At 44.8% G+C, this 22,785-nt stretch overlaps 1 protein-coding gene across 1 annotated transcript in view; it reads left to right on the plus strand.

The window, feature by feature from the left end:
• DCUN1D4 (defective in cullin neddylation 1 domain containing 4) overlaps positions 1–22,785 on the plus strand; it is a 126,842-nt gene that overhangs the window by 13,712 nt on the left and 90,345 nt on the right. The window contains exon 2 of the mRNA XM_030191368.1: positions 20,185–20,255. Within this exon, the coding sequence (XP_030047228.1) occupies positions 20,185–20,255 (71 nt within the window). The remainder of the gene's footprint in view (positions 1–20,184; positions 20,256–22,785) is intronic.

Raw genomic sequence — 22,785 nt, forward strand, 5'->3', positions numbered from 1 at the left:
ATTCGCTTTCCTAGCCGCAGCAGCACACTGAGCAGAAGGTTTCAGTGTGTTATCGACGATGACACCCAGATCCCTTTCTTGGTCCGTAACTCCTAACGTGGAACCTTGCATGACGTAGCTATAATTCGGGTTCTTTTTTCCCACATTCATCACCTTGCACTTGCTCACATTAAACGTCATCTGCCATTTAGCCGCCCAGTCTCCCAGTCTCGTAAGGTCCTCTTGTAATTTTTCACAATCCTGTCGCGAGTTAACGACTTTGAATAACTTTGTGTCATCAGCAAATTTAATTACCTCGCTAGTTACTCCCATCTCTAAATCATTTATAAATATATTAAAAAGCAGCGGTCCTAGCACAGACCCCTGAGGAACCCCACTAACTACCCTTCTCCATTGTGAATACTGCCCATTTAACCCCATTCTCTGTTTCCTATCCTTCAACCAGTTTTTAATCCACAATAGGACATTTCCTCCTATCCCATAACCCTCCAATTTCCTCTGTAGCCTTTCATGAGGTACCTTGTCAAACGCCTTTTGAAAATCCAGATACACAATATCAACCGGCTTCCCTTTGTCCACTTGTTTGTTTACTTCTTCAAAGAATTGAAGTAAATTGGTCAGGCAAGATTTCCCCACACAAAAGCCGTGCTGACTCGGTCTCAGTAATCCATGTCCTCGGATGTGCTCTGTAATTTTGTTTTTAATTACAGCCTCTACCATTTTCCCCGGCACCAACGTCAGACTCACCGGTCTATAATTTCCCGGATCTCGAGCCTTTTTAAGAAAATGGGCGTTACATTGGCCACCCTCCAATCTTCCGGTACCACGCTCGATTTTAAGGATAAGTTGCATATCACTAGCAGTAGCTCCGCAAGCTCATTTTTCAGTTCTATCAGTACTCTAGGATGAATACCATCCGGTCCAGGAGATTTGCTACTCTTCAGTTTGCCGAACTGCCCCATTACGTCCTCCAGGTTTACCGTGAAGTCAGTAAGTTTCTCCGACTCGTCCGCTTGAAATACCATTTCCGACACCGGTATCCCACCCAAATCTTCCTCGGTGAAGACCGAAGCAAAGAATTCATTCAGTCTCTCCGCTACGTCTTTGTCTTCCTTGATCGCCCCTTTTACCCCTCGGTCATCCAGCGGCCCAACCGATTCTTTTGCCAGCTTCCTGCTTTTAATATACCGAAAAATTTTTTTACTATGTTTTTTTGCCTCTAATGCTATCTTTTTTTCGTAATCCCTCTTGGCCTTCTTTATCTGCACCTTACATTTGCTTTGACACTCCTTATGCTGCTTCTTGTTATTTTCAGACGGTTCCTTCTTCCATTTTCTGAAGGCGTTTCTTTTAGCCCTAATAGCTTCCTTCACCTCACTTTTCAACCAGGCCGGCTGTCTTTTAGAGTTCCGTCTTTCTTTTCTAATTCGCGGAATATGTATGGCCTGGGCCTCCAGGATGGTATTTTTGAACAGCGTCCACGCCTGTTGTACAGTTTTTACTCTCTCAGTTGCCCCCCTAAGTTTTTTTTTTTTTTTTTACCGTTCTTCTCATTTTATCATAGTCTCCTTTTTTTAAAGTTAAACACTAACGTATTTGACTTTCTGTGTACAGTTACTTCAAGGTCGATATCAAAACTGATCATATTATGGTCACTGTTATCAAGCGGCCCCAGTCTGTTAAATTATTAGCTGGGAATGGATCTTGGTCTTCTTGGACGTGCTCAGTAGTTCAAATGACACAAGTGGGCCACTGTTGGAGACAAGGTGCTGGTCTCAGTGGACCATTGCTCTGATTTCAGCATGGCATGTGATAAAGCATTTTAAGCTGTGGTAAGCACGTACTAGCGCTAACTGCAGCTTAGCAAAGGGACTCCTTGGTATGTAACTGAAATAATGGGGGATATGACTTGCTTAAGGTCAACATGAATATGTATGACAGAGGCAGGACTCGTATTCATGTCTCCTGCTTTCCAGATCATCTTATTCACTGTGCCACTCCTTCTTTGCTTGGTAACTCTTTAGCTGTTGCAGGTGAAGGTTGTTGCTAGGGAATTTGGTCGCTTTTGTTTCTGTCCTCTTTAAATTGTAATGTACTGTGCTGGTGAAGGGCGCACAGCTAACAAAAACAGTTACAAATGGATTTAAGTTAATCCAATAAAAACATATCTCCTACAATTCGTTTTTTTGTTGACCTTTTAATTTGTATTTATTCAAGTGGACTGACCAGCAACCACGCCACTGATTTCCAGAGAGGAAAGGTTGCCCTTTTTTTTTTTCTCCCCCCACCCCCTTTCAGTTTTCTGATGTGATCAGTTAGAAGTAGCTTGAAGTTTAAATGGGAAATACATAACTTCCAGTGGTCAAGAAAATCTGTTAGGGTAGTTAGGATTGAGAAAGGAAAGATCTGAATGTGCAGAATATGAAGGTTGTGGAGGAAAATATATACATTCTGGATTCCAAACACGAGCAGTGGCCAAAGAGTGTGGGTGCTCTTGCCTGTTGGAGGTTTGTCTTTGAGCTCTACTTCTGTTATTATCTTGCTGTATTCCTGAAATAGGCTCTGAATAGCACATCTGCACATAAGACTTCTAAAGTTTTATCACTTTTTTTTAAAGTTATACCATTCATTATTTTAGAATCTGCTCTTGTCTTCCCTGCAGATGCACTTTTGTAATTTCTTTGAATTGTCATCTTGGTTCCTTTTGGAAGGGTCAGAGAGTGATGGCGATGTCATTGTGCTTTGTCAAGTTTGTATGGTTCCATTGAGGACATCTGCAGAGAAAAGGGATGAGTAGATTGAAGGCAGGCAGCAGGTGCTAGCTTAGTCCAGTTTTCGTGGCTGAAGTTGATTGGTGGGTGAGATGCAGGCAGCATGGGGAGGGAAGAGGCTGTTTCTTAGGCTAGCATTAGGAAGGGAAGGAGAAGAGTGACTGCAGGGATCAGCCCAAAGTTTAAGGGGGTTAGGTATTCGGGAGAGGTGAGAAATGATGGCTGTAAAACAGGAGTGAAGCCCTTGGGGAGGGGGGCAAGCTTTGAAGAAACAGTAAATGCATGCAGGTAGTAGCATTGGTACAGTTTTCTGGTAAACTGAACACTGCCACTTGGAAGGCTCGTGTCACTGGGAGAGGTGCATCATGGGATACATTCCAGCAGAGAGAAGGCTGCAAAATACATGCAAGCCTGCTAGTCCCAAGGCTTAGAATAAAGTTGTTTTTAAAATACAGCCCAGCAGAGGAAAGAAGTTTGCCCTTTAAGTAATACCCAGATAAAGGTCATACTGTGTAGAATCTGTACTGAAATCAAGCCTCCTTAAATATATTAATAGTAGCTTGAAACATATTATAACTTTGAGCTAGTCTAGATCTCTGTTCTGCAGCCCTTTTGAGTTATATGAAAAGTCTAACTAATCATGTTACACTGCAAGATACCTTCTGACATGCCCTTTAGATTTTTCTCTGCCATCTGTTTTTTTTTTTTCTTTTTTGCAAGCTTGTATGCATTCTTTGTAATTTGCCCATAATTCTCTTAACTAAAATGCTTTGGGTCAAAGAGAACTGTGTGTGAAAAATCTTGGCAGGGGGAAGGGGTCATCCATTTTGAATGAAACCCTGTTTGTATAGTTTTGGAAGATGAATTTGTGGCGAGTTTTATTCTGCAGGATTTTTTTTGTAGACGGCAGGAAAGCTGAGTTGAAGGCTGTTTCTAGGTCAGGATTGTCCATCCTTGGACTTTGAGGGCCGCAATCCCGTCTGGGTTTCAGGATTTCCCCAATGAATATGTATGAGATCTATTTACATGCACTTCCTCCATTGTATGCAAATAGATCTCATGCATATTCATTGGGGAAATCCTGAAAACTCAACCTGGCAAGGGCTGAGATTAGACAACCCTGTTCTAGCTTAAGGTTTTCTTCTTTCTGTTCCTCTTTTAAAATAATATAGACAAGATCAGGAAGGATGCAAAAAATGAGGTGCCCTTTCCATTGCAAGGGAAAAAAAAAAGTATTTTTATTCAGTAGTAATGATTTAAAGTTTAGGTGTTGCTGCAGAAAAGGAAGAGATCAGCTTGCTCGATGGTACTTCTCCTCCAGGACCTACTAATACCATTGGCAACTTTTCTTTTCTCCTGTTCTGGACCTGTTGGGTAGTGCTGTTCTATATGTCCAAAATGTTTTCGATTCGTACACATATGAATTTATATTTTTCTATTTTGCTTCAATTTGCTTCAGTTCTTTAAGGCTACTATCTGCGTTACTCAGTCATCTTTTAACTCTTTTGCAAGGGTCTCCTTGTCCATTTGTCATTTCTTCTCTGTCCATTTGTCATTTCTTCTCTGTCCATGTCCATCATTTAGCAGCCCTCTGTCTCTATCTCTTCCCCCCCCCCCCCCCCCAATATCCAGCATCACATCCCTGTCCCTATTCCTCTTCACGTTCAGCTTCTCCCCTTATTCCTCTTTCTCTCCTGTTCCCCCCCCCCTCCGGTCCTTCGTCACGCAGCACCAGCATCTCCTTTCCTTCTCGCTCTCTTCTCCTCCCCCTTCCATCCAATGTCTGCCCTCCTTCTCTACCCTCTTTCCATCCAGTGTCTGCTTTTCTTTCCTCTTTCACCCAGGAGGTGTTATTGCTTTGCTAGATGAGCAGTAGCATTGGCAAAGGAAGCTAAATTCACTGTGGAGCCAGACTCTCTGCTGTTGTGGCTTCTGGTCCTACCCCCTTAAATGTCACTTCCTGTTTCTGGATAGAGCCAGCAGCCTGTGCCAATAAAGAATCCGGCCCATGATGAGTTTAGCTGCTTCTGCCACCGCTGCTGCTGCTCTAGAGAAGCAGCAGCAATGACTTCGCTGACGGCAGTAGGAAGATAGGGAAAGTCAAATCGGCAAATTGGACCATACTACTGCTGAGGAGAGGACCCTAAAAAGGAGAGTGACCCCGAGAGAAGGAAGTGGAAGAGGATACTGGAAGGAGAAAGAAGATTCTGAAGTGGTGGCAGATATAACAGGGGAGAAACAAAGAATGGGGTAGCAGTGGGGAAGAGAGGAAAGTACATTTTGAGAGCGTGAGGAGCAGGGGTGGAAAACTTGCATTTGGTAGGATTAGGTTGTCACTTTGGTCCAGTCTACATGGTTGGCAGAAAATGCTGATGCCGGTAGGTGCTGAAAGGGGAGGAAACAGAGTAGGGGGAACAGCTGTAGGAAAGGGGAGTGCAAAGCAGCAAGATTGGAAAATGTTTAAGTAATGGCGATCTCCTTTTCCAAAGGTGTAAATATGTTTTTAACCGGAAACAGGAAAAATGCTTAACTCCCCCCCCCCCCCCCCCCCTCCCGTGTTATAGTGTGCTCTGTTTTGCAGGAGGGTACCTGAAATGGAAAAAAAATGAACAAAAAGAAAAATCCATAAGCAATACAGAAAACTAAATAAAATGAAAACGTTTAGCTTGTACACCTCTACTGATAAATGCTGTCACTGGTTGCGTGACATAAAATCATAGAAAATTCTGTGCAATATAGAACTTATGAAGTGTGGACTTGCATGAGCTCAGCAGGTTGGCGAGCTGGTGCAGTTGTGTTTGACAAGCACCTGGGGGAGAGGAGATGGAGCTGCTGCAATTTGCTGACTGCAGGAAGAGCTGCCTCAGAGGGGCAGATGCAGAAAGCTACCTCAGGCAGCAGCACTTAGTTAACGATAGGAGTATTTGCATGTTAGTGGACCAGTGATGCAGAAACAGGTTCGGCTTGGGAGTTGGTTCTTGTGGTAACCCTGCACAGCATATTGAAAGAAAAGGTAGCTATGCTGTGATGTGGAGAAGTTTTATTAAGGGAGCACAATGCAAGAGAATTACCACAAGGTCTGAGGCAGTGTATAAGGGTTAGTTCGCCCTCTGGAACGGGGCAGAAATGCTAATAAGCCCTCCTGATCAACATCCCCCTACTTCTGCATGCTCTGAAAAAATAGCTCTGGTGTCCTTACCGCCAAATCAATAGCAGTGGTCGTCTAGTGGCCTCCTTGCTCTGACATTAAAAACAAAATTCCCTGGTGTCTAATGACAGTCCCTCTCCCCCCCCCCCGGCTACCTTCAAAGGGAAGAGCGATGCCCACCGTCCTGGAAAATGGTGGTGCCTGAACCCATGTGGTGCATCCTGATAAACACTCAGTAAGGTCAGTCTGCCAAATAAGGGAAGGCGGGGACTGCTAGACTACCAGGGATTTTGGTTTTATGTTGGGGATGGGGAAGGGGGCTGGATTATTTTGGTGTGGGGGAGGGGTTGGTCCACTATCCTACCAGGGATTTTAGGGGACAATGCAGAAAGCTCTGTTAGGGTGCAGACTTGGCAACTTGTGTTTCTCCCTGTTGTGTGTGAACCAGCCAGTCACCACTCCCATACTGGAAGCATGGGGGATATTTGCAGTGAGCTGTTGGCACTACAGTAATTTGCATGCTTATTGATCACCGTGTCACTGAGCTCAACTATGGGCTTCTGGCTCTACCATGTAGCTTCATCAGCCCCAGAGGAAACAAGAACAGGAAAAAGAGCAGTTGGATGAGGATCTAGCAGAAGCACTTCCTGTGAGCATAGGAAAGGATGTGCTATGAGGGTGGGCTGTCTTTTTCAGGAGGCCTTAGTCTGCAGCCCCTGGTTTTGCGTGTGCACTACAGCCAGCTGGCTGTCTCCTGTCTATATACTGGTATTTTGCCTTACTGGAACTTCTGATAGAAGTGTGCATATTGTTGGGGTGGTTTTAGGGGGGAGGAGTGTTGCCATGAAATTCTAGTTCTTTCCATTTCTCCTGCACATGTTTTCTTCCTGCTGACTCCTCTTTAAATAATGACTCCTTAAATAATGAATTTTCTGCATTTTTTTGTTCCTTCCCTCCCCTGGTCCCAGTTCCTCTGCATCTTCCTCCTCACTCTCACAGGGTTCTCTGCTCTCTCTCCCGTACCATACCATTCCCTTTCAACTTTCGTACGGTCTTCAATGTCCAGCCATTCATATCCCTGTCTTTCTGCTCTGTTGCGTGCTGCTGCTTTGATAGTCCTGCGAGACAACAGGGAGCTACACAGTTCATACAATACAGGAACTGTGAAATAAAGGAAAGGCTGTGGCATTTATAGCTTGAATTACAAGGTCCTATCAGTTCTGTTCTTTGACCCAGAACTTGAATACACTGAACAAAGGCAGGCTAAGAGCTTGTAACTGCTTACATCAACACAGGCTACTTTCCTGTTTCTGCAGAGAGTTTTAAAGGTAGTGTGATCAGTATTGGCAGTATACATTTACAGATTTGGCATCCACACCCTCAGCCCTCACACAGCTCTTTAGTTCACTCATGCAACAATGAACAAGGTCAAGAGGACACACTAATGGTTCATTTTAACATGACCTCTGAAGGCAAATGTAGGAAACAAGAGTGGTCTTAATGGTTCTGCCCATGAAACATCTATTCAGTTTTTCCAATCTTCCACATTTGTCAACAATTTTTCTTCACTAATAAGCACTAATATACCTCTTTGAGAGTATGAGTTGGACCTCAAATAGAGCAAGTATTCTTGTGCCCCAAATCCATCTATTGATGTGACTATTTTCATGTTTTGTTTTTTTTTGTTCAACCTGTAGATTGGTTTGAGACTCTGCTGGTGGGTCTTTGCTCTGGTAGAGCCATAAGGTCTCTCTCTAGTGAGAGAATGTGCTGGGATAAGTGGCTGTAGCTCCCCAGCATCATAAGCGAATCGGTGATCTGGCTTTAACTACAACTTTATTTCTGTAAAGACTCTGGGAATCTCTTAAATGAGGTGCCTTGCCCAATATTTTCCTTAAATAGTTTTCTTCTGTACGTACTTTCTTCAGAATCATTCCCACAGGGCAACTCTTGCTGAATTTTATTTATTGGGATTTAACAGCTGCCTTGATGACGAGGTTCACTGAAGGAAGCAAATTTATCTTTGCAGTGTTACACAACCCCATCTCACTTTAAACCTCAAGCAAGTAAAGTCTGTTCTGTAGTCTAATCTGAGAGGAGCTCTAAATTGGTGCTTCCCCCAACTTCTATCCAGTATGATCCCATTTAAGCTGATAACACAATACTTCCAGCAAAAATGTACTTAATAGAACATTTCAAATAATTGCTACATATTGAAAATGCTTCTTAATATAAAGTAGAATTTTTTTGGACTGTCAGTTTGCTGACCCAAGCCTGGCCTGTATGTCGCCTCTCATACCTGCAGTGCCACTTTTGAGGTCTTCAGACAGCTTTTTAGTTCTATCCAGGACAGCAGGGTTTCCATTCCATCTCTTGCCCAGAGTCACAAGGAGCTGCAGTGGGAATCAAATCCAGTTCCTTTAACATCCATCATTCATCATTGCATGGCAATTTAACCGCTTCCCAGCACTTTGCATGAGTTTCATTGTGGGTGGGTAGACAGTCGGACTAAGATTTATCCAGTGCTTTTTTTTTGTGCCGGTACGCAACGGTACGGCGTACCGGCACCTTTTTCTCCTCTCCTCCCCTCCCATGATATCCAGCGATTCTCCGCCTCTCCCCTGCCCTCCCATCGACGTGCAGCGATTCTCCATCTCTCCCCTGCCCTCACCTCTCCCATATCCAGCGATTCTTCGTCCCCCAGCCGTCCTCCTTCACTGCCTGCCAGCCAGTCGGACTCAGAAGCGAACGGTGCAGGCAGCGATTGGCTGGCAGCATCGTAGCTTCCCTCTGCGAGTCCCGCCTATGCATAAACAGGAAGTTGTAGGCGGGACTCGCAGAGGTGAGCTACGACGCTGCCAGCCAATCGTTGCCTGCATCGTTCGCTTCTGAGTCCGACGCTGGCTGGCAGGCAGTGAAGGAGGACGGCTGGGGGACGAAGAATCGCTAGATATGGGAGAGGTGAGGGCAGGGGAGAGACGGAGAATCGCTGCACGTCGATGGGAGGGCAGGGGAGAGGCGGAGAATCACTGGAAATCATGGGAGGGCAGGGATGAGATAATTGCTGGCCATCGATGGGATGAGAGGGAAGGGCAGGGGAGAGAGAATTGCTGGGCATGGGATGGGAGGGAAGGGCAGGGGAGAGATAATTGCTGGACATCGATGGGAGGGCAGGGGAGAGGAGGGCAGGGCAGAGAGAATTGTTGGACATGGATGGGAGGGCAGGGGAGAGAGGAGGGCAGGGAAGAGAGACTTGCTGGACATGGATGGGAGGGGAGGGGAGGGCAGGGAAGAGAGAATTGCTGGACATCAGTGGGATGGGAGGGAAGGGCAGGGGAGAGAGAATTGTTGGACATTGATGGGAGGGCAGGGATGAGATAATTGCTGGACATGGAGGGGAGGACCGGGATGAGAGAATTGCTGGACATGGAGGAGAGGACGGGGAAGAGAGAATTGCTGGACATGGAGGGGAGAGAGGAGAATCGCTTGATGGGGAGGGGAGGACCGGGATGAGAGAATTGCTGGACATGGAGGAGAGGACGGGGAAGAGAGAATTGCTGGACATGGAGGGGAGAGAGGAGAATCGCTTGGTGGGGGAGGGGAGGACAGGGATGAGAGAATTGCTGGACATGGAGGGGAGGGCAGGGAAGAGAGAATTGCTGGACATGGAGGGGAGAGGACAATCGCTGGACGGGGAGGGGAGGACAGGGATGAGAGAATTGCTGGACATGGAGGGGAGGGCAGGGAAGAGAGAATTGCTGGACATGGATGAGAGGAGAGAGAGGAGAAATGGATGGAGAGGAGAGCAGGAGATAGAGGAGAATTGCTGGACATGGATGGATGGAGGAGTTGGCTAGGAGAGAGGAGAAATGCTGACTTGGATGGAGGAGAGGGGAGAGAGAATTATTGCTTTATATGGATACAGAGGAGGGAAGAGAGATGAGAAATGCTGGACATGAATGGAGAGGAGGAAAGAAAAAAGAAGATGCACATGGATGGAGATGAGGGAAAGGGAAGAGGAGAAAAACTGCACATGGATGGAGAAAATAAGCAAAAGCCGGATCCACGTTATACCTCCTCTTGTCAATTCCATGGAGGAGGACCCAGCTTTTACTTATGGATGCAGGGCAAGAGAAGAAGAAAGGAGGAAAGTAAAGAAATAAATGGAAAGGAAGCCCTGGAAACGGAGTTAAGAGAACAGATAGAGAGCAGCAGAATCAGAGACTGGGACCAATATGGATAGAAAAACAAAGTTACCAGACAACAAAGGTAGAAAAAATCATTTTATTTTCATTTTAGTGTTTGGAATTTGTCTTATTTTGCACTGGGTATACTGGAGCTGTAACAGCTTACAGAAATTATTTATAATGAAAAAAAATCACATTATTTTTTCTCCTATACTAGTATAATATTTTCAATGATGTCTGTTATAAAAGTTCCATGTAATAACTTGAATTGCATTTCTTGTAAATTTGCACTAGGAGTAGCTTTAAAAGCCTAGTCAAAGTATTTGGAGAGCATCTCCTCCGTAATCTCTTCCCCCAGCTGCTCTCCCCACCACCTGGCTAAACCAGCAAAAGAAGATGTCGCCTGATTTACTCTGCCTAAGGCATACTATGCTGCCAATTTATTTGCCTGCGTGGGTACCTGACAGAAGAGTTTATCCAGCAAAGAGAAAGCCGGATCGCAAACCCTTCTGGGGGTCAGCAACGCACAGTAGTGTCTCTATTGTAAAAATGGCAAAAAAATCTGCGTGTGTCAGATGCCAACTCTACTGTGCTTATTCAAAAGTAGGAAAAGTGCCCCCCCCCCCCCCCCCCCCCGGAGTTGTGAAATGCCCCACATAACGACAACCACCTCGTGTCCAAGCTCAGAAGCGTGTTGCGCCCTTCCCAGCAAGAAAATGAGGATTATCAATTGCCGCTTAAGGGAAAGAACCATCTTCCCTGATTAGAACATGGCACAAATTTAGAAGCCCCCGTGTGCAGCTCATGAACCCATCTGAGCAGAGCCGCCACATTATACAGACGGAGGTCCGGTAGGTTAAGCCCCCCCCCCCCCCCTCCGGGGCTGACACAGTTTGGCAAATCCAATCCGTGCCCTTCTGCCTGCCCAGGTAAAGGTTCCAATAATTCCTTTTATAAAAAGCTTCATCCCATTTCGTGATCCAGAGAGGCAGCATCTGTAAAGAGTATAGTATCTTAGGTAACATAATCATTTTGACTTAATGCTACTGTGCCCAACAAGGAGAATGGTAAATTGCGCCAGCGGTGACATAGCGAATTAATATTATCCAATTTGTCCTGAATGTTTCTGCGATACACCACCCCCAAATCTCTGTGAAGGTATGCTCCCAAGTACTTTAGAATACCTGAAGACCATGCAAGGGGGAAAGCCGGCAGCTGTTGACACCTACACGGAGAGGAGACAGGTAAAGCCTTGGATTTTTCAAAGTTGATCTTCAACCCCGAGAAGGACCCAAAATGGAAAAGCAAAGACACCAATTTAGGAACAGACTCTGTAGCCCGATCTAAGTAAATAAGCATATCAGCGGCAAACAGGTTGATTTTATATTCTTGAGATCCGATCTCCCTAACTTCATCAGTCTGTCTAATTTTTATGGCAAAAGGTTTGAGCGACAGTACAAAAAGCATAGGTGATAGTGGGCAGCCATGTCTCGTGCCTCGTTCTATAGTGAAAGCCGGGGTTAAGGCTCCATTTATCAAAATCTGAGTGGTAGGATTACTATATAAAGACCGAACTCCCCCCAAGAATTCTCCCATAATCCCAAATTGAGGGAGCACCCAAAATAGGTAATCCCACAGAATTTTGTCGAAGGCTTTCTCTGCATCCAGACTTTGCTATTATCACAAGTCTGGATGCAGAGAAAGCCTTCAACCAAATTCTGTGGGATTACCTATTTTGGGTGCTACCTCAATTTGAGGGATAATAGCATCTCCTGGGATACCTCCAAGCTTTTGCAGGACTGTCAGTGCCTTTAAAACGTTGGAAGAAGCATACCTGCCTGGTACAAAGCCTGCTTGATCTGCATGGACCAACTCAGGTAGAAATTTTCCCAATCTGTGAGCAAGAATATTCGCAAAAAGTTTTATATCTTGATTGAGGAGTGAGATGGGGCGATAGGAGCCAAGCAGCTCCGCATCCCTCCCCGGTTTAGGGAGCACTACAATATGAGCATGTATTAGTCGTCCCCCCCCCCCCCCCCCCCCCGCCTTCCCCGTGGTACATAAGGGATGACAGAGTTCCTGGAAGGGCGGACTAATTTTCTCACCCAAGATTTTGTAAAACTCAGGCCCTAATCCATTTGTCCCGGGCGCTTTCGCCAGCTTTAGACGCTGGATAGCCTGACATATTTCTGACCCCATGACAGGGGCATTCAGAGCATCCTGCTGGTCCTGCGTCAGCTGAGGCAATCCAAGACCCTGGAAAAAAGACTCCCTCTGCTCCCTGTCAGCTTCCCCTTTGTCGTACAGTGCCTTGTAGAATTTCACAAAAGCATTCTGTATCTCCTCTGCTGCAGTTACTACTCTACCCTCCTGCGATCTTACCTTAACTATAGCCTGCTTCGTCCCCCTATGTCTGACCAATGTGGCCAGCAACTTCCCAGCCTTATTTCCCCATCTAAAAAGATTGTACTTGTACATATGGATGTCTTGAGATGCCCTGTCATTCAAAAGGTCACTAATTTGCCTGCGTGTGGAGTAATATTCCCATCTCACTGCCTCATCCCTTGTAAGCAGGGACTGTCCTTCCATGTTAAATTGTACAGCGCTGCGTAACCCTAGTAGCGCTTTATAAATGTTAAGTAGTAGTAGTAGTAAGAATATGCTTCCCTCTCAACTGCTGTAGCTGGTCAGATAGGGCAACCAGTTGGCAATTGCGTTCTCTATGGGTTTTTGCTGTACAGTGGGGGAAATAAGTATTTGATCCCTTGCTGATTTTGTAAGTTTGCCCACTGACAAAGACATGAACAGCCCATAATTGAAGGGTAGGTTATTGGTAACAGTGAGAGATAGCACATCACAAATTAAATCCGGAAAATCACATTGTGGAAAGTATATGAATTTATTTGCATTCTGCAGAGGGAAATAAGTATTTAATCCCTCTGGCAAACAAGACCTAATACTTGGTGGCAAAACCCTTGTTGGCAAGCACAGCGGTCAGACGTCTTCTGTAGTTGATGATGAGGTTTGCACACATGTCAGGAGGAATTTTGGTCCACTCCTCTTTGCAGATCATCTCTAAATCATTAAGAGTTCTGGGCTGTCGCTTGGCAACTCGCATCTTCAGCTCCCTCCATAAGTTTTCAATGGGATTAAGGTCTGGTGACTGGCTAGGCCACTCCATGACCCTAATGTGCTTCTTCCTGAGCCACTCCTTTGTTGCCTTGGCTGTATGTTTTGGGTCATTGTCGTGCTGGAAGACCCAGCCACGACCCATTTTTAAGGCCCTGGCGGAGGGAAGGAGGTTGTCACTCAGAATTGTACGGTACATGGCCCCATCCATTCTCCCATTGATGCGGTGAAGTAGTCCTGTGCCCTTAGCAGAGAAACACCCCAAAAACATAACATTTCCACCTCCATGCTTGACAGTGGGGACGGTGTTCTTTGGGTCATAGGCAGCATTTCTCTTCCTCCAAACACGGCGAGTTGAGTTCATGCCAAAGAGCTCAATTTTTGTCTCATCTGACCACAGCACCTTCTCCCAATCACTCTCGGCATCATCCAGGTGTTCACTGGCAAACTTCAGACGGGCTGTCACATGTGCCTTCCGGAGCAGGGGGACCTTGCGGGCACTGCAGGATTGCAATCCGTTATGTCGTAATGTGTTACCAATGGTTTTCGTGGTGACAGTGGTCCCAGCTGCCTTGAGATCATTGACAAGTTCCCCCCTTGTAGTTGTAGGCTGATTTCTAACCTTCCTCATGATCAAGGATACCCCACGAGGTGAGATTTTGCGTGGAGCCCCAGATCTTTGTCGATTGACAGTCATTTTGTACTTCTTCCATTTTCTTACTATGGCACCAACAGTTGTCTCCTTCTCGCCCAGCGTCTTACTGATGGTTTTGTAGCCCATTCCAGCCTTGTGCAGGTGTATGATCTTGTCCCTGACATCCTTAGACAGCTCCTTGCTCTTGGCCATTTTGTAGAGGTTAGAGTCTGACTGATTCACTGAGTCTGTGGACAGGTGTCTTTCATACAGGTGACCATTGCCGACAGCTGTCTGTCATGCAGGTAACGAGTTGATTTGGAGCATCTACCTGGTCTTTAGGGGCCAGATCTCTTACTGGTTGGTGGGGGATCAAATACTTATTTCCCTCTGCAGAATGCAAATAAATTCATATACTTTCCACAATGTGATTTTCCGGATTTAATTTGTGATGTGCTATCTCTCACTGTTACCAATAACCTACCCTTCAATTATGGGCTGCTCATGTCTTTGTCAGTGGGCAAACTTACAAAATCAGCAAGGGATCAAATACTTATTTCCCCCACTGTATATGTCAGGATGTTCCCCCTTAACACTGCCTTGCCTGCTTCCCAATAAGTAGGGGGATCAACTGGCTCGGGATCGTTATCGAGGCATTAATTATCCCACGTCTGAGTCAGGAAGGATCGAAAGTCCAGATCTAAATGTAAGGTAGGATTCATGCGTCATAGCCTCATTCCTTCTTCCTGATGCCAACGCACATCTACCCAAACCAGGCAATGATCTGAAACTGCTCCGTCCACAATGTCAGCAGCCACCGCCTGAGAGAGGAAAGAAGGGTCTAAAAGCAAATAATTAAATTGTGCATGTACACTGTGCACTTGGGAGAAAAAGGTATAGTCATGAGACTCTGGTTGTAACAGCCTCCAAATATCTAAAAGCCCCAGTTCACGTAAAAGAAAGTTCACCCCCCTAACCTTCCAAGCAGAAGGACTAGTTCTTGCTGGCCTACATTCTATAAGAGGGTCTGCTGTAATGTTGAAGTCCCCTCCCACTACTAGCTGATATCCGCTGACCGACACCAACTGCGTGAGTAGTTGAGAGAAAAAAGAGTGAGAATAAACATTAGGGGTATATACTGAACAAAGAGCAACTTCCTTACCCGCCACTTCCCTCATCCATAAAACAAAACGACCTTCTGGATCTTGAACCAATTTATGCATGATAACATGATGTTTCTTATGGAACAAAATAGCTACTCCCCTCTGCCTACTGTTAAAGGAAGAATAAGCTAATTCCCCCACCCAATTTTGCTTCAACTTTAAGTGTTCCACCTGCGAGAAATGTGTCTCCTGTAGAAACTGATTGTTACATTTGTACTCCGCGCTTTCCCACTCATGGCAGGCTTAATGCGGCTTACATGGGGCAATGGAGGGTTAAGTGACTTGCCCAGAGTCACAAGGAGCTGCCTGTGCCGGGAATCGAACTCAGTTCCTCAGTTCCCCAGGACCAAAGTCCACCACCCTAACCACTAGGCCACTCCTCCACATCTACCTTCATTTTAGAACAATAAGACAAAATCTTTGTGCGCTTTATAGGGGAATGAATACCATCCGCATTCAGTGAACCAATTCTTAGGTTATTCCATATATTAGAAAAACATGGTCATGCATCTAGCCTATCAGAAAATATGGTAGCTCCGGAAGCAACGTCCCAGCTTCGCCACCCCCTTCATGTCCCCAAGAACACCAACAATTCTGTATAACACCCAAAGGAGTCCACAAGTTTTCAGGAGAACTGCCCCAGCCCTAGGCCCCTCCTTAAGCCCTCCCCCCCACACAGACACTCATAAGATGCCAATCACACCCCCCACTCAAACAACCAGACCCTCTCCTTCCCTTTCCTCTTGGTGAAAAATCTTGGAACAGCAGCACTTTGGTTCCCTGATAAGCTAGATCTCTGTGCTGGTGGAACTTGACCATCAGTTGGGCCTTGTCAGCATAATTAAGAACGTGGGCGATCACAGGGTGCGGTCTACTATTCTGGTCTTTTAGCACTCCCACGTGGTGCACCCGCTCAGCCCACATCCTCTGCCCTTCCACACTGAGGCCCAACTCCCGAGGAAGCCATGGCTCCACCAGGTCCCAAAACTCTTTATCTTTCACATTTTCAGGTAGGCCAACCAACCGGATATTATTGCGCTGGCTCCTGTTCTCTTGGTCATCAACTCTGTCCTTCAAAAATTTGCACCGCTTCTCCAATGCTGCCAGCTGAGAAGTCATATCGCTAGTGAGATCCTCCTAATGCGAGAGCCTATCTTCCGCTTGCTGAATACGTGTGTCCTGCGTTGTCAGATTTTCTTTAATCTCATCCATGAATGCATGCAATGTCGACAGTTTATCATCTAATATAGCTGCCATGTGCCGCATTATTTCTTTGATCGCTGCCTCCTGTAACATGATCGCTGGCGGCTCTTGAGCTTGAGATTCCCCTGTCTTTTCCTGTACCGACGCCATCTTGGCCGTGTGTCTTTCTCCGCGTTTCCTGGGCGCTCGCAGGGTCTTACCTGGCATGCCCGTTATACCGCACTACCTCACTGTTGCGATTTCACCAGCAGCTCCGCAAGTGTTTGCTAAACTCGAAAGCAAGTAAATGGGTCCCAAATGGGGCAGGGAGCAGATATAAAAAGTTGTTTTTGCAGCAAAGGCGAGAGCAGCCTCCAGGCGTCTGCTCAGGTCCCAGCCATCACGTGACCCCCAGTTATTTACTATAAAATTTGTCTAAACATGAGCACATCCTTTTTAGCGGTTGTGATGGTTATCCATACAAGGTAAGATTAAGTTCAAGCTTATGGTGATGGTTCCATCAGCATTTATATTACGAGTTATCGCAGTCTTCACTGGTACCATCTAAAGCGGGCACTTCATTCTGACAACTCCTGTATATTGGAGGTGCCTGCTTTTCAACTTTTTTGAGTGGAATATACCAGCAGGAGGACTTTTTTTTTTTCCCTGTAGCAGGCCCAACGGAATGGAATAAACTCCCAGATGTCCTTAGGAGCCAGAAGAACTCAGGACTATTTAAACAAAGAAAAAGAAACTGTTGAAACAGCATTATCAATTTGACTTTGATATAGCAAGGATGCGGCGCAGTGATGAATCTGCTTGTATTGTTTTTGTTATTTCCTTGTATATGTTAATAATTGATGTTTTATTTCTATTATGCCAAATGTTCTCCCACCGTCACATCAGAAACATTCTCTCTGTTTGTAAGCATCGGGTCCAGAATTACTCCGTCCCGCATCGGTTCCGTTACCCACTGCTCAAACAATTCTTCCTGTAGGGAATCCAAAATCCCTTTGCTTCTTCAGGACCCCACAGCAGGGACGCCTCAGTCAACTTCCTATCGTTAGTACTTCTCCTTTTGTAGCTATCGTTTGGATGTCTTCAATTAAGTCTCTGTCAATTTTTTCTGACTGTGAAGGTGACCAATAGCATAGGGTGGGAAAAAAGGGTGGAGGAATAGCAGTATATGCTAAGAGTAATATTAAAGTGTCAGAACTGCAGGACACGTGGGGTACAAAAGAAGCACTGAGGGTTAAACTGGAAAGAGGGAAAGGAAAATGTATTTAAATTGGAGTAATATACAGGTCACCTTCACAGTCAGAAGAGACTTATTTGAAGACATCCACAAGATAGCAGTGAAAGGGGAAGTACTACTGATAGGTGATTTCAATATGCTGGATGTCGATTGGGGTGTCCCTGTTCCAGAAGCAAAGGGATTTTGGATTCTCTACAGGAAGAATTGTTTGAGCAATAGGTGACGGAACTGATGCGGGTTGGAGCAATTCTAGACCCGATTTCTTATAAATGGAGAGAATGTTTCTGTTGTCACAGAGGGAGACCATTTAGCATGTTTCTGTTGTCACAGAGGGAGACCATTAGCATCTAGTGATCACCAAATGGTATAGTTCAATATTAAGACAGAGGAGATGGCTTATTTGAGATTAAAGGTCCTGGATTTCAAAAGAACTAACTTTGCTGAGATGGGGGAATTTCTCAAGAAAGAGTTAGTAAGATGGGAACAGCTGAAGAAAGTAGAACAGCAGTGGACAAGACTGAAAGGAGCTATTTTAAATGCGTCTAACCTTTTATGTTAATAAATTACATAAAGGAAAGAGGAAAAGAAGGTTCGCTCTGGTTCTTGAATGTAGTAGCCGAAAAGGAAGGGAAAGGAGGTTAGACTTCATACGTTATAAGACTCAGAAAGAAGAAGTCAAGCGAGAATAACCAGAGAAGCTGGAGAAGCTGTCAGGAAAGTGAAGAGGCAAATGGAAGAAAAGATAGTTAATCCAGTAAAATTGGGGGATAAGATGTTTTTCAGATATGTAAGTGAAAAGAGGAAGTGCCATAATAGCAAAAGCTGAGGGGAAGGAATCTGTGGAAGCTTATAAGGATAAAGGAACTGCTTAATTATTTCTGTTCTGTGTTCACAGGTGAAAGGTAGGACTGCCGAAAACAAATGCAAATGGGGATGGATGGTACACCAAGACCTGTTCTTAAAGGACTGTGTTTGTGAGGAGCTAGCTAAAATTTAAAAGTAGACAAAGCGATGGGGCCTGATGAGATACATTCAAAGGTGCTCAAGGAACTCTTAGAGGTTCTGGCAGCTCTGCTGATGGACCTCTTCAATGCTTCCTTAAAGTCTGGAGTGGTCCCGGAGCACCAGAGAAGGGCGCAGATGTGGTCCCTTCGCACAAGAGTGGAAGTAAGGAGAATGTTGGGAATTACAGCCCTGTCAGTCTGACCTTGGTGGTGAGTAAACTAATGGAAACGCTTCTGAAGCGGAGGATTATGATGTTTCTCGAATTGAATGGAATGCAGGACCTGAGGCAGCATGGTTTCACTGGAGGCAGGTCGTGTCGGATGAATCGGATTGATTTCTTTGGGTGACCAAACTGACGTGGAAGGAGTGCTAGATGTGGTATACTTAGATTTCAGCAAAGCCTTCAACATTGTATGGGACCTAGAGTAACTGACTGGGTTAAAAATTGGTTGAATGGAAGTAGACGGAAGGTAGTGGTGAATGGAGTTTGTTCTGAAGATAAGGATGTTATCAGTGGAGAGCCGCAGGGATCGGTCCTAGGGTCAGCTGTTTTTAACATCTTTGTGAGTGTTACGAAAGGGTTGTCTGGTAAGGTTTGTCTCTTTGCGGATGATACCTAACTGTTTAACATGGTGGACATCCCGGAAGGTATGGATGACATGAGGATGGACCTAGTGAAACTTGAGGAATGATCCAATATTTGGCATCTGACAACTGAGATTTAATGCAAAAAAATGCAGGGTCATACACTTGGGTCACAAGAATCCGAGGGAATGGTACAATATAGGGGGTGAAGTGCTTCTGTGTACAATGGAAGAGCGGGACTTGGGGGTGATTGTATCTTAAAATTAACAAACAGGTGGAAAAAGTGACGATCATAGACAGAAGGATGCTTGGGTGCATAAGGAGAGGGATGACCAGCAGGAACAAAGAGGTGATAGTACCCTTTTATAAGTCTCTGATGAGGCCCTATTTAGAGTCCTTTTATGTTAAATTGTACAGCGCTGCGTAACCCTAGCAGCGCTTTAGAAATGTTAAGTAGTAGTAGTATTGTGTGCAATTCTGGAGACTGCACCTACAGAGGGATATAAAAAGGATGGAGTCTGTTCAGAGGGTGGCTACAAAATTGGTAAGCGGTTGTGGACAGGCTCAGGATCCTCAACATGTATACACTGGAAGAGAGGAGGGAGAGAGGAAATATGATAGACATTTAAATATCTCAAGTGAGCCTTTTTCAAATGAAGGAAAACTCTGGAATGAGAGGGCACACAATGAAGTTGAAAGGAAATAGGCTTAGGAGAAATCTAAGAGAATATTCATTCACGGAAAAGAAGGTGGAAGCATGGAATGGCCTCCCGGTGGAGGTCTTGGAGACGAGGACTGTGTCACAATTGAGCGTGGGACAAACACGTGGGATCCCTTACGAAAAGGAAGAGTTAGTGTTCACAGGGGATGGGCAGACTGGATGGGACAAAGGATGGGCAGACTGAATTGGCCATTTGGCCTTGATCTGCCATCATGTTTCTATGTTTCTATATATGTTTACTTTGTACTACTTTCTGTATAAGAACAATATATAAGTGGTAATGAAATGAAATGGTGGTTGCTCTCTGTTCTAGGTGGCAATGAAAAATTTGTAATGTAAAATGAATGTTCTTTTTTTCTGGACAGAAAAGAGGATGAGGTGGATTTTTTTTTCTCTCTGTACAGATTTTCAGCTGAACTCTCATCTATCAACACTGGCAAACATTCACAAGATTTACCACACCCTCAACAGGCTGGTAATGTCTGCACACTTTTCATTTTAATCGTAGTTAGTCTTTATATACTACTTGCATTAAAGAGTGTTCTTAGAATTTTCTAAATCTGAAAGTGAACACCTAAGCCAGTTGACTCCTGAGAGCATTAATTAGTGAAGTGGCCAACCATAGTTTGCTGTTTCAGGTTGCATTCTTTTTCAGGACTCAACAAAACTACTTGCAAAGTATCTATGATGCTAACCTTTATCTTGGTTCGTTTATCTGGGTAAAAAGTGTGTGCAATGCATGTACCAAATATAAATGATGACAGTGGTCAGATTAAGGTATAGGTGAAAAATGAAGAATAGTTGCACATTGGATCCTTCAGTCTTAAAATTTGTACTCTAAAGAGACAATATGGATTGTGCACATTCTCCTTACCCAGTCTGTTTGACATAACCAAATGCAAGGTCTTTGATATGTTTGTTTTATGGGCCCTTAAAATACTACTTACATAGTAACATAGTAGATGACGGCAGAAAAAGACCTGCATGGTCCATCCAGTCTGCCCAAGACAAACTCATACTGGCTGTGATTAATTTCCTTAACAACAGGCATTGGTTTTGCAATTGTACTGCTTCTCTGGGCACATTCAACAAAGAAGGGGGAAAAGAAAATCTTAGCAACAGAAACCAGTGCAAAGGAGAAAGGAATGTGGCTGCTGTTTTGAGGAGTTAAGGGATTTTCATTTTCCATCTTTAACGCCAATTTTTTTAAAAGTCAATGGGCAATATTCAGTGCTGTTTAACCGGCCAAGAATGGCTCCTGGATGTTTTTTTTTTTTTTGTTACATTTGTACCCCGCGCTTTCCCACTCATGGCAGGCTCAATGCGGCTTACATGGGGCAATGGAGGGTTAAGTGACTTGCCCAGAGTCACAAGGAGCTGCCTGTGCAGGGAATCAAACTCAGTTCCTCAGTTCCCCAGGACCAAAGTCCACCACCCTAACCACTAGGCCACTCCTCCACTCTATCTTGCGCTAATATTCAGCGCAAGATAGCCGGTTATCTCCGCTGAATGTTAGTGCTTGACGGCTAGCTGGTTAAGCATGAATATTCAAACACTAACTGGCTACGTTTAGTAGCTAAGATAGGCCAAATAAATTGTGGGCCTATCTTTAACCACTAAGCGCTTAACCGGTTAAGTTGCCACGAACAAATGAATATGGCCCGGCATTGAATATATGGGGTCATCGGCACCAGCAGCAGGCGAACTGTGCTGCCTGCCGCCGTCTGAATATCAAGGGAGTATATATAACGAGCAATCCATGAAATCAGAATGTCTGTGTAAAAAAATTCAAAATGTCTAAAGTACTAGGGATCCACATTCAGATTCTTATTCAAAGTTAGCCTGGGTGCACAGCAGATGTGATATTCACAGATCTTGGGACAGAAGGTGGCTGCTGATTCAAGTAGCAGTTTGTACTTGCTAACTGGTTATGCAGAAGGTATGCCTTGGAAGAGGTGCCCCTCTAGGCCTGGGGCCTGGTAAAGGTTAAATCAATACTATATGAAAGCTCCAGCCTGAACTTATTGGTGTTGGATTGGTGTAACAGAGAAAAGCCCTCAGAAACCGCTGGCAAAATGCCTGCGGTTTAGTGCATGGTTATATATTGCTCAAATTATAACTCACACAGCGTTCCAACACCAATAAGTTCAGGCTGGAGCTTTCATATAGTATTGATTTATACGTTTTTGCTCCAGCGCACTGCATTTTGTTCCAATAATTGCCTGGTAAAGGTTATCTGCACCTTCTAAGTAGCCCCCTTAGTAGTAGAAAAGACCAAAAACAAGTTGTAGGTGATTGCTCCTGAGCTAGTCTGAGCCCAGAACAACATTTTTTTAAAAGTAGCTGGCCACATCACTGCAGGTTACTTCCTTTGTGTTAAACTAAAGAAGGAACAGTCTTTAATCTGTAACAGCTTTAAGTATAAAACATGCGCACCACTTGCTGGCCAAACTAGAGAAATAGACTTCATGAAATATTCTTACAATTCACGTGCTGGAAAATTCACTATTTCGCCACAGGGGTCAAGTCTGTTCAGACAGGCATCCATCAGGACTGGCTTCTGGCTCTGGCAGGCCTTGCCAGCAGGATTTATTTTATTTATTTATTGCATTTGTATCCCACATTTTCCCACCTCTTTGCGGGCTCAGTGTGGCTTACAATAAGATATGATTAATGGAAATACATTTGTTACAACTTGGTTATGGGTTACATTGTACAAGTTATGCGAGACCATCGAAGTATCGTTAGGAATATAATAATGGGACATCAACATTGAAACATTGGAAGGAAACAATGGGAAGCTTAAAGGGCAGTATTAAGACTGCCCTTATCCTTATTGGAGTCCAAAAGAGCAGGCAACTTGGGGCCCTCTTGCACAGCTGGAGGCCCCAAAGATGCACTGGGCCCCTCTCTGGTTCAGATAAGGGGCAGGTTGTCCCTTTTTCAGCCACAAGTGGGCCTGTATCACTTTGGATCAATGGGTCCTGGAGATGATCAACTGAGGC

The sequence above is a fragment of the Microcaecilia unicolor genome, chromosome 2 (assembly GCF_901765095.1).
Source record: "Microcaecilia unicolor chromosome 2, aMicUni1.1, whole genome shotgun sequence".
Classification (NCBI taxonomy): Eukaryota; Metazoa; Chordata; class Amphibia; order Gymnophiona; family Siphonopidae; genus Microcaecilia; species Microcaecilia unicolor.